Source organism: Chaetura pelagica, unplaced genomic scaffold, assembly GCF_000747805.2.
Source record: "Chaetura pelagica isolate M959 unplaced genomic scaffold, ChaPel_1.0 scaffold189, whole genome shotgun sequence".
Classification (NCBI taxonomy): domain Eukaryota; kingdom Metazoa; phylum Chordata; class Aves; order Apodiformes; family Apodidae; genus Chaetura; species Chaetura pelagica.
Window position 1 is genome coordinate 839,244 of NW_009970716.1, and position 17,050 is coordinate 856,293.

The window sequence follows — 17,050 nt, forward strand, 5'->3', positions numbered from 1 at the left end:
TTTTGTTTCTTACTTATACCAGCATGGTTTGTGGAAGTACACCTTCTATTTCTATGCAATATTGTGTTCCCCTATCCGAAATAGTGAAGAACTTTTTAAAATGCTGATTACTTAATTCAGGTGCTTAAGTTTTTCAGAGAGGTACATAAAGAGGTTAAGTTCAAGGCCAGTGTACTTGGACTTTTTAGATAAACAATGAGAGTGAAGTTTTCATGGTGGTCTCACTCACTGTTCTGACTATGTAAGTAGCTGAATTTTCAATTAATGAACAATTGTAGAAAGATTTAAAGTTTTACTGAGCTACATGAAAATTTTTGTTCAGCTGACATTAAGAATAATTGAGTGAAAAAAGTATTTTTCTAAACAAAATTAATTTCAAATAAAACTGCTATTTTGAATTTTGAAAATGAAATATTGACTCTTTTTTGAAAATATATTTTACAATGCATATGTATTGTGCATTTACTACACTTTTCCTGCATGCATATATTGCCAAAATAGTTACAGATTACTGAATCAATATACTTCACTAATGAAAAAGCCTTGCTTGAAAAATACCATGTTGTTCTTAATGACATTGTAACACCACCATGAAAGAAAATGTAGATTTAACTGTTCTTTTAAAACTTTTCACCAATCTGCTTTACTTCTGTAACCATAGGTAAATACTAGTTCTGTACTGCCAAGAAATAGGAGCACTGAAGTCCTACAAAATAAAAAAACTTAGAGAAAAAAGTACATACAGATCTGTACTTCTTTAGAGATTAATAGTTGTGTAGGGGAAAAAGTGGAGCTTCAGACTGATCTATAGTCTGAGTTCTACAGAAATTACTCCCCTTGTTTATGAAGCTGGGATGGCATTGACTTCTCTGAGGAAATTTACCTACACTAAGGCACTGAGATAAGCCACCATAATTTTAAACACCTTGACACATACTGCAGTTCAGAGCCAGACTAAGCAGTGTATGCTATCAGCATTTTTTGGGTTGCCTTTGTTCCTGAGACTGATTTTTTTCTAACAATGATTTGGAATAAACCAGCAAAACTACAGCAGAAACTAGCAAAATTCTGTTACTACTAGGAAAATATACACTGCTTTTGATCCATACACTTTCATAGAATCATAGAATCACTTACGTTGGAAAAGACCTTCAGGATCATTGAGTCCAGCCATTAACCCTACTCCACCAAGTCCAGCACTAAGCCATGTCCCCAGGTGCCACATCTAGATGACTTTTAAACACATCCAGTGATGGTGACTCAGCCACCTCCCAGGACAGCATGTTCCAAGGCTTGACAACCCTTTCAGTGAAAAAGTTCTTCCTAATGTCTAGACTAAACCTCCCCTGGCACAGCTTGAGGCCATTTCTTCCTGTTCTATTCTCAGTTACTTGTGAGAAGAGACCAGCACCGACGTCTTCACAACTTTCTTTCAGGTAGTTGTAGAGGGCCATAAGGTCTCCCCTCACCCTCCTTTTCTTCAGACTAAACAGCCACAGTTCCCTCAGCTGCTCCTCATAAGACTTATTCTCAAGGCCCTTCACCAGCTTTGTTGCCCTTCTTTGGACAGGCTTCAGCACCTCGATGGCCTTCCCATATTGAGGTGCTCAAAACTGGACACAGGACTCTGGGTGTGGCTTCACCAGTGCTGAGTACAGAGGGACAATCACCTCCCTGGTCCTGCTTGCCACACTATTTCTAATACAAGCCAGGATGCCATTGGCTTTCTTGGCCACCTGGGCACACTGCTGACTTGTATTCAGCTGCTTGTCAATCAGAACCCCCAGGTCCTTTTCTGCCAGACACTTTCCAGCCACACTTCCCCAAGCCTGTAGCGTTGCCTGGGGTTGTTGTGGCCCAAGTGCAGGACCCAGCACTTGGCCTTGTTGAACCTCATACAATTGACCTTGGCCCATTGAACTAGTCTGTTCAAGTCTCTCTGTAGAGCCTCCCTACCTTCAGGCAGATCTGCGCTCCCTCCCAACTTGGTCATGTCTGCAAACTTACGGAGGGTGCATTTTATCATCTCCTCAAGATCATTGATAAAGATGTGAAAAAGATGTGGTCCCAACAATAAGCCCTGAGGAGCCCCACTTGTGACCAGGCACCAGCTGGGTTTGACTCCACTGACCACCTCCTTCTGGGCTTGGCCATCCAGCCAGTGTTTTATCCAACAAGACAGGACACCTGTCCAAGCCATGAGCAGCCAGTGTTTTCATCAGAATGCTGTGGGAAACAGTGTCAAGGGCCTTATGGAAGTTCAGGTAACAACACCCACAGCCTTTTTCTCATCGACCAGGTGGGTCATCTTGTCACAGAAAGTGATCACGTTCATCAAGCAGGACCTTCCTTTCATAAACCTGTGCTGACTGGACCTGATCACCTGGTTGTTCTGTATATGGTGTGTAATGGCACTCAAGATGATCTGCTCCATGACCTTCCCTGGCACTGAGGTCAGACTGACAGATCTGTGGTTCCCTGGATCCTCCTTTTGGCCTTTCTTGTGGATGGGTACCACATTTGCTACTCTCCAGTCCACTTAGCCAGGACTGCTGGTACATGATGGAAAGTGCATCTGCCACCTCCTTCAGTACTTCAGTACTCCTTCAGTACTCTTGGGTGCAACCCATCTGGCCCCATAGACTTAGGTGGTGTAGCAGGTCACTGACCATTTCCTCTTGGATTATAAAGGTCTGATTCTGGACCACCTCCCTGTTTTCTAGCTCAGAGGACTGAGTGTCTAGGGAACAACCAGTTTGACTGCTGAAGACCAAGCCAAAGAAGGCATTTAGCCCCTCGGCCTTCTCCTCATCCTTTGTCACCATGTTTACCTCTGCATTCAATAAAGGATGGAGATTCTCCCTAGTCCTTCTTTTGCTATTAATGTATTTATAGAAAGATTTTTTATTGTCTTTGACAGCACTAGCCAACTTGAATTCAAGTTGGGCTTTGGCCCTCCTAACTTTCTCCCTGCATTGCCTTACTGCATCTCTCTATTCTTTATTAGTGGCCTGTCTTCTCTTCCAGAGGCCATAAACTCTACTTTTCTTCCTGAGCTCCAGCCAAATATTTCTGTTCAGCCAGGCTGGTTTTCCCTGAAGGTTTGTCTTTTGGCACATGGGGACAGTCTGCTCCTGGGCCTTTAAGGCTTTGCCTTCCTGGACTCCTTTACCCTTCATGACAGTCTCCCAAGGGACTTTGTCACTCAGTCTTCCTGCCCTCTGGAAGTGACTTTAATACTACACAAAATCAAACCATCTCCATTCTATAGGGAGACTTGAACCTAAAGGGGAAGTATAGAAGGAATATATCAGACTTTAACAACATGTTGCATAATTAATTTCATTTTGGAAAATCAATGTTACACCAAAGACAAAGTTATTCTGAGAAATGTTAGGCCTTAGAAGTCTGATATGGCAGTACACCCTGGGCAGAAAAATCAGAATTAGCAAGTTGCATGTTCCCTTCGGCAATGAACAGGCTTGGGTTCAGGAGCAGGGTGGCTCCTTGGACATCAAGGCATCTGTGACACTGCTATGACTACTGATTTTCTTTAAGCACTAAAGAATGAGTAGGGGATTTTTGTGGCTGAAAGCACAGGTTAAAACCAAGGAACAGGCTTTTTATGTGGTTGATGTTGAGTCTGCTCAGAATCTGCAGTTTCATGTGAAGGCAGACATGGAGCACACCCTCATTAGTGGGCTAGTACAAGGTGTTAATGGAGGGGCAGATCCTCCACAGAGAGAGAAGGTCCAAGGTCTTAAATCAAAGGATGATAAATAATTTTCTGTGTGCTTAATCTTGTTGATACAAATTCCTACCCACAATAAGTACACGAAGTATTTGAAATGTGAGTTCTGTTGCTTTGACCCCAAAATGTGAATTCAAATAAGCAGTCATGCTCTGTGTGCTTTGGATTAGAAATGGTATAATGTTAAATAACCGTGTGTATTTAACTCTCTGTAGGTAATTTAGTGTTCATAGGCACTTACGGAACACAAATTAATGAGAATGGAGATAGATTGCTGAGGAGATTAGCCATATATTCCGAGTTAAATGTAAGTCATTGAGGGTGTTAGCCAAAATTGCATCTCACCAGCAGGAACAAATATACTGGATAGCAATCTAGCAACCTCTAGGTGCTGCTTTGGTAGGTTGGATCTGTACTTAAAGATCTGTGCAGCCTTTTAATTTTCCCTGGCAATCAGCACTATGACTCTGTGGGGCTGATCCTGGCATTATGTCATATATGAAATGACTGATTGTCTAATTTAGTTTCCATCTACATGCGGATGGGCAGTTGTCCCTTGTACAAACCAGGCTTGCACTCCAATGGTAGCAAGTATTTGAAAGACTGAGGGAGACAAATGTGCAGCTCTGCACAGATAGTTCCTGCATGGCCTGGGAGATCCGGGCTGGCAGTTTGGGAAACTTGGTGGTGCTATTCCCATAGAAGCCTGATGAATTGAGGGCTGCCAAACACTGGAAAGGATAAATTCAGTGAACAATTTTATCAGTATGCATGAACTTGTAAAATAAAACTGAAATGCTCAATGTTTTCTTCTCAGTTTCCCACACTGTAGTTTGCTCATAAGGACCAATGTTTCTTTGGGCAGTCTACTCTTGCACTTCATTTTTCTTGCTTTAAGTCTATGAGGAAGACGAATAAATAAATAAAGCTGTCAGAAGTGGGAGCAAAAAGCTACTGGAGCAATCATTAAGAACTTTACCCAAAGGATACGGTTCTGTTCTTTGGTTTTCAGAGTATATTCCTGAGGGCTGGAGGACTTGTATATTACTATACTGCCCACTGAATAAAACTAAATATGTTAGTGTTGTCCCAGTTCAGGTAAGCAGTCTTTCCACACTGAGACTTGAGTCATTGTGTTTTGTTTATTTGTATTATTGCAGAGTCAAGGAGCCATAAATACAGATTAAGACACAGAGTGGATAGACACTAAACAAAGAATTTCTCAAGATTTGTAACATTTGTAAACTCTGATGCATTTGGGGCAAGGCTTCATTCTAACAAATGGAAGTGAATCAATGAGTACCAGACTGTTCCAATTTGCTCTGGATTTTGTTTTTTTTTCATACAGCAATTCATACCTTGGCAGAAGACAAGTAAATATATAAATTGTATTTATGGCTGTAACATCCTAGGGCAACTGCATTATCTCAAAGCACAAAATGCCAGCTCTTCCAAAAATGCAATATGACCAGATGCAGAGATTATTTTTCCTTCTACTCTGCAGAAATACAGACTAATTTACGAGCACAGCTGTTTCCAGAGAAATCAGCCATTTCTCTGAATGAGCCCTTATTTTTTAAAAGCAAGCCCAGCTTTTCCTTTTGCTGTTTTCTGTCCTGGGGACTGTCAGAAGCTGAAGACTGAGGCTTGGTGAGGCTGTGTTGGAGGAAGCAACCCAGCCCCAGCTTTTGGGTCCTCTGCAGTCATCAAGGAACAGCCTGGGCCCTGTATTGGTACCTCTGAGGCTACTAAGATGGCACTGAAAACAAAAAAAGCAGTCAGTGAGAATAACTCTGCTTTCCTCTGTGTGCAACAGAAACGTGCTTAAGATATACCAGACAAGTGACTTAGCTAATTTCATGTGCTCGTGCTCTGAAATAGTTGTGTTAAGTATTTGTTATTAAAATCAATGCATTCATATAGAGACAAGCTATCCATCTTTTTGAAAATAAAAAGTGAAAGTAATATAGAATATACTATCAGCATCTGAGTAATTTCTAAATTTCTGTGCAGTGTAAAAACACATTGTGAAAGTAAACCAACTTATTTATAGTCCCCTGGGGAAAGAAATATTCCTGAAGTGTGGAAACAGAGCAGTTGCTGTGGCTTAACACTAGTGTACTGTGAAGAATGAATTATTTTGGCTTAGTGACTGACCTAAAAGATGAGTGGAAAGGAATTACTTAAACTGAGCAAAAAAAATAAAAAAATAAAATAAATGATGTGACGGAAGTGAAACATACAGTCCATTTGGCTAATTTCTCAGTTTCAGTATCAATGAGCTATTTATGAATCTGCTTCTCAGAGTATCTGAAAAACAATTTGCTTTGCTCCACAGCTCTGTGCTAGTCTTTCTGTCCACATGATGTTTAAATCTGCTGCTGTGGTTGCTCATGCTGTAAGTTTCAAACCATTCCTGTTTTGCTGCCAGCATATTCTCTGCAGCTCTGAAGAGTGGCATTTCAGCTCTGTCAGAAATTAATGTGGATCTACAGATTGCTCTGTGTGTGTGGTATCCCCATAAGTCTCCATCTTCTGAGAGTGAATTTGTTTAGGGTATACAGAGTGACTTAGGGTGTGTTATCTGAAGGTCTTTAGAAATTATTAAAATCTGTTTCAAATTACAAAATACATTGCCCAGGGAGTAGTCACTTTACTGTCCCGGAGGGACAGTGGCCTGTGTGTGCTGGTCTCCATTCCTGCCCTTGCTGGGATGTTTCCTATGGTACTGTCTTGCTTGTTTTATGAGGGTGCTGTGATAGTGTGCTCTTCTGTTTTTCTGGTGTTGACTGTTCTTTTGCTAGGGTTTGTGAAAGCTAGTTGCTTGAATATGGCATTTGATCCATGGCAGAACCCTTGTGGAATGAGGCATTTTGTGCATGTCATAGAGCAGGCAGCAATGGGAGTATAGGAGAAGGATGGAGACCCAACTGCACACTAGTGAATTGTGAATGGTGTGATTTGGATGAAATGCTATGAACCTTGTATCACTTAGGGCTGGCAGGTCAAGACGAGCAGGCAGGAGCTCTTCTGCCTTTTGCATTCAGATAGGAAATCTCAGAAAGATCCCACTGTTTGAGTGATGCAAGGTTTGGAACAGATCCCTTGCTCTCTCTTCATAGGCCACCAAGTCTGATGGGAATTTAAGGCTGAATAAGTATTTTAGAGCAGTTAAAAGAATTGGCCAGAAGCAGAAGAGAGCTCTCATTCTCAACACTACATTGTAATAAACAGAGACAAGTCAAAGTGGAGAAAAGGAGTTTTTCTCCCCAGGGTTTGCAGGACCTGTGTGAAGCGACACATGCTGGCACACAGGTTCATGACTGACATGTCCCATAGGGGAGCTGCCTTCATTAGAAACAGCAGAAAAACTGAATCTCTTAAAAAAGGCATAGACTTGTGGTTTGTTTTGTTTTTGGTTTTGTGTGTGTTTTTTTTTTAAAGCTGGGAAGGGGCCTCACAACTGGTTTTTAGAATACTCAGAACAACAAGCTCCTTTGGGAGGAGAGAAATTATACCTTCTGTGGAAGAAATTTAATATGCCTAGTGAGAAGAAGCAGGATGAGACCAGATGCCCTTTTAGTAGCTTTGGTTACTTTAGGGAAAAGACATGAGTGGATCCAGCTCAAAGTTCCTGCTGCCTCATGTAACAGCACACTCATACTCAATAGTAAATTTTTATTGCTAGGCATGAATAAATTAATATATATCTCATGCCTGCAGACAGGCAAAGGCAAAGGAAAAGCTGTCTGGGAAATCCTGGATGATTTATTTATTTTTTTTTGAGGTGTAGGTTCTTACATCCTTTAGTACAAATGCAATCATACCCTGGATCAATGCAACCTTTTCTCAAGCTAGGAGCTGTGATAAATCTGTTCAAATCTCATTCTGTCAGACCACCCTGTGCCAACAGAGGTGATAATTAATGTTGAGGTATGAACACAGTTGGGTTTTTTAAGGCAAAAAACTAGAAATATTCAAGTGAAGTATTTTACTGAGTCACTGCAATATCCCTTTAAGTTGGTTGTGCTTTCCTGAAAGTGTTGGTGTTAGGTCTGTTTCTGTATGAAGCAGGGACAGCCATAAAAACAATGGAGTCAAGGCAGATTTGTAATTTTCTATAATGTGGATGACTAAATAATTCTTCTTTTCCCCAACTTGCTCTGTTCAGATTTCTGTTGGCTTGTTGAGTTCTCCCACACAAGTGAAGTGATTTCTAAGAGTGCTGCTGACAGAACAATGCATGCTCAGTGTTGCCGCATCAATCCCTGAATCATGTTCCAGCATCACAGTTGTCATAGAGACAGAGATTTTTGAGATCAAAGGGATGATTCTGATAATCAGTTCAGACCTTTTGTAAAGCACATAGTAGCTTGCCAATAAGTAAATAACTTTGCCAAATAAGAATGCAGCCTGGACCACTCTCTGCTGTGATGGTGAAACATGTTTCACTGAAGTTTGGGGGATGCTGGAACAGAAGCCCCAAAGGGGGATTTAATTTATTGTCAGAGTGGTGCTGTCAGCACATCATTTTTTCTGCTGACTGAAAGCCAGGTGCAAGCTTAGTCCACAGAATCATGCCATGATTATGATACTGGTGACTTCAAAGGGACAAAGAGTATTAGAGTAATAGCAGTATCCTGTCTTATCTTCTAGTTGGTGCAGAGAGGTCAGCACTTGCATTAGTAATGAAGGATGTAGAGTGGGGAAGCTGTGTGCAGTCAGAAGTCTCTTGACAGACAAGTGCTAGGTGATTTAGCTGCAGCAGTTTGATGCTACTGTCCCTGCTTGTTTGCCTGCTCCTTCATCAGCTGAGATGTGTGTCTGCACCAGATGTGTGTCTGTGTCCAGAGCCTGCTACAATTGCTGCCAGGGACAGTGAGCTTGTGCCAAGTTGCTAGAGGCTACCTGGTACAAGCAGAACAACTGGGGTACTTAATATCTTAAATTGCCCAGCTGACACGCATCAGAGCTCACTTGAAACTGCCAAGCATTTTGACTAACTGCTATCCTCTGTCCCAGTATATGCTAATCTGTGAGAAATGGATTGTTACAGATCCCAGCTCTGCTGATGAAGTAGCTCCAGTTATAAAATTCCTTGATTTTACACACAGAAGTTTCCAGTGATCATCACAGTATTAGACACTGAAACAGTGTAAAGCCTCTGAAACAGGCTGTAAAGCCTCTGATACGGTCTCCCCATTTGCAGCTGCAGAATTTGGAATAAAGTCAACTGCTTGAGCAAAACTGTGAAAATGTGTCTGAAGGCACATTTGTAGCCAAAATGCTCTCCTTCTCCTAAATGTGTACATTTCTCTGGCTGTCAGCTGTACATATGTAGCTTCTGCAGTCACCCGAGATAGCTTTGGGAAAGATGGAAAAACAGTTTCTTAATGCAAATGATAAGCTGGCTCAGTCTAAGCATGTATTATCCCTGTGTTGGCTGCTTGGCTGGAAAGGTTTGATAATAGGGCAGTGTTTGATTCTTTGTGCTCTGCTATTTGCAGTGCCTTAAGTTACTCACTGGTAAGCATTGCGAAGGATCTATTCTTAGTACCCTAGGTTTTTGGGGATTGTCTTTGGCTAATTTCCACAGCATTCCTGTGAGGTGTAATGACTCACTGCCTTTCTGTTCACAAATAGTGCTATGTTCATCTGTTCTTTGTGTATTTTAAGAGCAATTAATCTCTGGGACTGCCTGGTTCCTCTGAAGTGTGCTCCTTCTGCAGTAGGAGTAAGTCTCCCTTAAAAACAAGGGGGAACTCAAGAGAGGGCCAGGTTGTGTGTGTTACAGGATTGATGTTCTCTGACACTGCTACAGAGCCAGTAAATTTTGAACAGCTAAAGGTCAGACATGTTACTTCTATGTCAGATTATATGCTGCTGAGAGCTACTAGAGTTAGGGCGATTAGTATTTACACATCCACACAGGTCTTTTTACTGTCCTGTTCTCATTGTTTTCCTTCTGCATGCAGCAAGCTTGCATGATTACTGGCAGCACCAAGGATAAAAGGGCTGTTAAGAAGCAAAAGTAGGATTAAAAGAAGGTTATTGTTACTACATTCCTATGAAGCCACGAAGACTGTAGGTAGCAGAAGAATGTCAGTGGCAATAGCACATCCCAAAGCAGTCATTATCATTCGGTGATAGTTTCCACGTGCAAGCTGGTGCCATGTGGGTTAAACCATGTAATTGCACACAGTATAAAAATGAACAAACCCACTTTTCAGTGAAGATGGCTTGGCAGTGCACATAGTACACAGTATCTGTCTTGTGGTGAGAGATGCTGCTAGATGTTACACAAGCAGTTTGAAGATTGCTTAGTGATTACAGCATCACCTTACCTGGCCTTTTCATTTAAGGAACAGTTCTGCACTGAGGTTTACTTAATTCTTCTCTCTCCCAAAATTGAGGTGGATAAGCCTTTCTTTTTAAGATATTTATTTTAAGCAAGAAAGTGTCAATAATTCGATTTTTATCCTAGCTTTGTGAAGATTTGTATACTGACACAACAGAAAGCTGCATAGCTGAAGTGCAGTGCAGGAGCTGGAGGTAGAGGTTGAGGGTGGGAATCTCATAAACTGCTTCTGTTACTGAAGAAAACTTCACATGTATATTGCATGTGCCATGAAGAGAGAGGCAATGGTCATGATTATCACCTCTTTACTCACACTCTGGTAGCTTTCAAGGGGATTAATGGGTACTAAATGCAGAGTACTCAGTAAATAAAACCCACCTTTTCTGAATCTCTAAAGAAGTAAATAAGCAGGTTCTGTTCAGACAACACTCTTTAGTAAAAATAATTTGCATTAAACCTACTGTGAATGTTTACTGGATTGAAATATTTTGCTGGTGGAGTAAAAGGTTTGTTGTTTTCAGCCTAGCAGAGAATTAAAAAAAAAACAAACAAAACCCCCAAAAACTGCATCTCCAGTGACTTAGATTAAGATATTGGTTATGCAGTTACAAAGAAACAAAATACTTCATTATGGAGAGCAATTTTGAAAGTATGTGCCCATTTCAATGCTTTCTGGTGCCATCAAATAGAAATGATAAACAAGTAAAAACATTGGGCTAAGAGCCCATCTTGTCGCTCATTAGTGCTCTGAACTGACTGTTTTTTTCAGTGTCTGATGATCACCATCTCACAGATATGTCTAGTTACATTACATTTACGAATATGCAACTGATTCAAACCTCTGCAGTTCAGAATAAGCTGAAATCTTTCCCAGCAACACTTTCTAAGGCTCAAAGGGATTTTGCCTTTTTTTGGTTTAGACTTACTTATTTTATATTTATGTTACAATACTATTAAACTTTTTATATTATTCCATTGTTTTCACACTGTGAAAATTTTTTTATTTGTCAAATCTAAGCAACTGAAAACTGATGGAATATTTTTGAAAATGCTGTAAAGTTTTGGGGAATTTAACCTCTTTTCAGTTCACAGCAAAATCTTATATAAAAGAGTTTCTGCAGAATGAAAAATGTATTTACTGGGCTTCTGAGAATTTTCATTTCCTTGAACAGGATGTGCTACAAACAAACAATGAAAACATCACTTTTGTTGATGACATAGGCATTAGGAAATTATTTTGGTTAATTCTGGATCAGCTTGTTTCTCTGTTTATTTATCATTTTAATCCATCAAAATAGAGGTTCAAATGCTAAAATTGTTCTTTCTTTTCAGTAAACTGAACAAAAATACTGTATTTGGAGAAATCACTTAATCCTTTCTAGGACATCACATTTTAGAGAGAAGTATTATTTTTTAAAAAATAAATCACTTGACACTATCTGTGCAACAGTTGTAATGTGAAAAATGGAAATTTATAGAAAACTGCTGCATTATTTTGCCTTGGACTCTGTGTAGTCTTAACCAGTTTGTGAAGACAGACACTGGCCAGTGGTCAGTGGCAATCACTGGTCTGACAAATGAAGAATAAAAATTATTCTTAGAAATCTTTAGACATTTCTCTAAAGGTTAGCATCATCAAAGATACAAATGACCAAAAATTGCGTTGAACGCCAGGACCCTGTGCTCATAAGACAATGGGAAAGCTCTTGTTAACCTTGAAGCTGAAGGATCAAGTTGTTTCCTTTTATAAACTCTTCTCCAAGTGTTTTGGTAAGAACAATTGATCAATCCTGCTACCATCATGTGGGGTAGAAAATTAATTTTGATGTTAGAGCAGAATGCACTGAGGTGAAGTAATTAATTTAGGTTCTGCAGTGATTAGGCACTGAAGATGGACAGTGCTTGGTTGCTATCCTCTGATCAACAAATGAGCATCAACAAATACTATTCTCCTTCCCTTGACAAGAGGTTTTGAAGGACAACTTATGAGCTGGATTGACTAATATTATGAATTACAAATATTTTGGCTTACGTATTATAGAAATATATTGGTTAAGGTCAGTGTGGAAGCTCACTGGACTCATAGTATTTTAAAAACTTGCTCCTGTTTTACCTGACCTCTGAATGTCTTTCAAAACACAGCTGTCATCTGGCCAACCTGCTCCCTCCAGTAACTTACAACTTTCAATTTCTAGTGTGCAGTTTTGTTCATCCAGAGGATATCTGCGTAGATCCATCATGCAAGCAGCTGTTGTTGTGATCCTATAAAAGAAGGGTGAAAAAAAATAATTAGATTTGAAACCACATTTTACTTATTTGAGAAGGCAAGATTTATTTATCAAGGCTTTTCTATTTAGACACAGAATGGATATGTACATAGATTCCTGACATACAGGCTTTACATAGATTGTAAAGTATTATTAAATAATTTATATGGCACAATGTACTGGTCACAGTCTAAACCATCAGAGTTTATGCTTAATATGATAGACCAGGATTTTGACTGAAAACTTGATGTGCAAAACAATTTATATCTGTGAAAGGCAGTAACCTCTTTTTTCGATCTGGATTCATCCTGTTGTTCCAATTCCATGTTAATTAATGCCACAGGAACACATCTGGAGATTTTACTTTTGATGTACTGAAAGTCAAGCACACTTACATTCTGTACTGGGCTGATAATCCTTGCTGTCACAGAAGTGACTGAATTAAAAGAAGTGCCACATGCTTCATTACTGTGACATGCTTCAAATTATCCTGACTACAAAATCCATATGTCTACCTGTGCATAAGTATCATCTAGCATGTGCTCTTATGAGAACCAGTCCATGAAACTACTCTAGAATACTGTGTGAAGTACCATGGAAATGATATATTTATGCTTTTCCTTAGTCTGATTTTTGTCACACTAAATTGAATTGCATGTGTCTTAATGGTAGAAAAGGTTGAGGACTGCAGCAGAGGTAGGGCCTTGTTTAATTCAGCCATGTACCAAATATATGTTACTGAGAGGCTCTGTGAAGACATGCAGTGATAATTTGTCAAACCCCTAATTAATAATGCTTAAGATCATACATAGCAATATACTAACATTAGTCACAGTTAAATACTTTTAAATGAAGGTTTCATAGCGTAATGTTTTGTTCCCAGTTAATAAATCAGCCTTTGTGGTAATTTAGTTCACCTCTATTTATTTCTGTACAGCAGAAGTTGCCATAGTGTTTCCTAGACCACAGAGTGACAGTGCCCAGCTATTTCCTAATGACCAGTGTATCTCTACAGAGGACATCTGCAGTTCTGCATATCCTACCTAAGCAGTAGCAATTTGGAATTCTTTATAACATCAATACAAATGAATTGTACAGTAGTAAAAAATGCAATTGCTGTATAACAAATATTTAAATATTTCACATAATAATTGTAATTCTGAAAAGTAATTTCTCAACTGTGTTGTCTTCTCACTATTTGTCCACAGATTCTGGTGCACTGGTTGGTTTGATGTGTCTGATCACTATTATAATCCAAGAACTAAAATTAATGTGTATGTTACTAAGATACTGCACTGCAAATTGCAGGTGGGGTATGGGAATAAACACTTGGATTATGCAGAAGAAAGATAACCTTAGTGTCAAGTTCTGGCAGCAGTAAAGTGATCCCAATCTGCCTGTTCTGTTGGTAATTTCTTATCCTTCATCCTTATTAAATCACTCATTGTCTCTACGCTACATAGAAAGGTAAAACAGAAGTGTTTATCTATGTTCTCTGCTTCTCTCAGCTCTGTTTTGCATTTCCCGATAGAGCCTTTAAGACAGTCTCCATACTTTGGGGTCAGTCTCCATATTTTGGGGAAAGTCAAGAGTGTTGGTAGGGAGCAGCTCTCTGCCTCGTGAGTTTTTTAACCCCTTAGCAGCAAGTACTGAAGAATCACAGAATCACAGATCACAGAATCTTAGGGACTGGAAGGGACCTCGAAAGATCATCCAGTCCAACCCCTCTGCCAGAGCAGGATCACCTAGAGCACATCACACAGGAACGTGTCCAGGCGGGTTTTGAATGTCTCCAGCGAAGGAGACTTTACAACCTCTCTGGGCAGCCTGTTCCAGTGCTCTGTCACTCTCACAGTAAAGAAGTTTTTTCTGATTTTCACATGGAACCTCCTATGCTCCTGTTTGCATCCATTACCCCTTTTCCTATCACTGGTCATCACTGAAAAAAGCCTAACTCCATCTTCCTGACACTCTCCCTTAACATATTTGTAAACATTGATGAGGTCACCCCTCAGTCTCCTTTTCTCCAAGCTAAAGAGACCCAGCTCCCTCAGCCTTTCCTCATCAGGGAGATGTTCCACTCCCTTATTCATCTCTGTGGCTCTGCACTGGACTCTTTCAAGCAGTTCCTTGTCCTTCTTGAACTGAGGGGCCCAGAACTGGACACAGTATTCCAGATGCAGCCTCACCAAGGCAGAATAGAGGGAGAGAACCTCTCTTGATCGACTAACCACATCCTTTCTAATGCAGCCCAGGATGCCATTGGCCTTCTTGGCCACGAGGGCACAATGCTGCAGCTCTCCAGTGCAGTAGCAAGCTGTTGCTTCCAGGGAAGAGAGGAGAGAGATATTTTTTTTGCTGAAGTTCACAGAGGTGAGGGCCACGCAACCTTTCAAACATTTTTCTCCTTCATGATAGATGTCAGCTGTATGAAATTTTTAATAGCATTGTGATCTGGATAACCACAAAACTTGCTTAAGGATATAAATTAAATGCAGATGCAATCATAGTAATTGTTGTCTTAATTTTAAAAAAATAACATTTTTTATTATGAACAGAGTAAAATCCAAAACCTGTTACTGGCTGCACTCAGTCAGTGGAGAGAGGAACTGATGGCTTGCACATGCACCAGGAGCTTAAAAATTAAGACATTCCAATGCAGAGCACAAGGCAGCAAGGGGAATGCAAAAGTCTGAAAACAGGGCAAAGCTGCAATGAATCTGTATTCAAGAGGATTAGTCTTGAAAATTCCTGGGCACAAGCAGTTTGTGGCAATGGGGAATATCATAAGGCTCTCTAAAAGTTTAAGGGAAGGACTAATCCTGCACTTGAAGCAGAGCTATTTACATCTATCTCAGAGTAGGATATGTTTCTCCCAGGCTTTTCATTCTTAAAATATGTTTTAAGTTTCAGTGCTGGGGCAAATTTATTTTTGTTTGTACACTTTAGTTTGTCTTCTACCCTATTATACTTACATTCTTTAGATTCTTTTGAATACAAATGACAAAAATGGAATTATGCAAAGAAGAGAAGCAGTTAAGTGGAGGTAGATCATTATACTACTTAATTGCACTGATGTCAGTACTCAGACATCCTAGGATGGAGTGAAGTGTGAACTGCTAACAAACAAGATAAATAACATTTCCAAAATAGCAAAACTAATTTTTTTTTGTTTGTTTGTTTTAATTGTGTCTTGGAATTCAAGTTATCTGATCCACTGCTTAGGTTTTATTTTGATGTCTGACTCTTTGAATACCATATTCTTACTGTATAATCAAGTTATTTTTTGCCAAACTTAAAATTATATTAAAGAAACACTGATGTTCAGACTTCTTTAAGTAACACTGTCAGAGGTTCCCTGCAAGCTTGTAGAAACAAATAGTAAAGCTTAATATTTTGGGTTAAGTCATACGTGAGCAGCTAAAGTGAGTCCAGAATGAGTGTGGGAAGTGGAGTTATGGTTCAGTAGTTACAGCATTTCATTAAAATGCTGTCAAAAAGTGGTCTTCAATTCTTGCAAAAGAAACAGCAGTATTTAAGACAGCAGTGGCAACTAAATGTGGAGATGATCAGAGCTAAACAATGCAAATTCTGTTGTGAAATGTTTCCTCTGTTTGGAGGACAGGAATAAAATTTTAATATGTTCATCCTTTTTATCTCAGTCAACAGAGCATAAATTATAAATGTATATGAAGATATGAACTAGGATGGACTAATTTTTTTTTTCTTAAAGGCAAAATAAAATCTTCAAATTAATAAAGAATAACCATGCTTCTCTTAACCACTGCAGACCTAGGGCTGTAGTACACACTGGAAGTAGACTTTCATATCCCATGTAAAGAATTGCTTTTATTAAATCAGTGTTAATTTAACTTCAGTCATGTCAGGGAACTTAATCCCATGGCGAATATTTGCCATCTGACCCAGTCCCATATCCCTGGTGTAACTGGTCTAATTTTTCTGGAACTTGGAATAATATTGGGAGGGAGTGTTATTATAGAGGAAGGCAGAAAACATGTACATTTGGAGGGAAAAAAAAAAAAAAAGTGCCTTTAATCTTCTTTTTTTTCTCTGTTTGTGCCATGTACAAAGTTTACAGTTGTCATGGCTGCTGACACTGTAATTTCCAAGCAAAACCTGAATATTTGACTCTGGGAGAAAACATCGTCTCTAAACCTGCAAACATGCCCAACTTCAGAGTTTGGAAGAGCTGACTTACAGGACATACATTTGAGCATTAGCATTATTTGGGTTGGTATAGTATATTTTACACAATGTAATGTGTACGTGGGAAATCTGTGTTCAACAGTGTGCATATTGCTCGTGTGGTCAAATTCTATTAACAAAGGTTTTACAAGTGAAAGTAAATTTGCAAAGGGCCAATTAAATAATTATAATAATTCTTTCACCTATCTCATTAGGAGCTGAGAGAAAAACATAATATTGACTCCTGAGCCAGATGCAGTAAAAGAGTCAGACAACTTCAGATATGACTACATTAGCATGTGGAAACCAATTTTTTTTAGATCATAAAATGGTTGTAATTCTCATTTTCTAAGGTTTTGATGGGTTTTTTTAGTCAGCTGGTGTTTGTGGCTTTTTTTTTTTTTTTTTTATTGCTTTTGCTTGTTTTGTTTGGTTTTGTGTTTCTTGTTTTTGTTTTCCACAAAATCA

General features: G+C 39.4%; 1 protein-coding gene across 1 annotated transcript in view; it reads right to left on the minus strand.

Annotated features, from left to right (window-relative positions):
* GABRB1 (gamma-aminobutyric acid (GABA) A receptor, beta 1) overlaps positions 1-17,050 on the minus strand; it is a 58,190-nt gene that overhangs the window by 14,426 nt on the left and 26,714 nt on the right. The window contains exon 3 of the mRNA XM_010006081.1: positions 12,289-12,371. Coding sequence (XP_010004383.1) covers positions 12,289-12,371 — 83 coding nt within the window. The remainder of the gene's footprint in view (positions 1-12,288; positions 12,372-17,050) is intronic.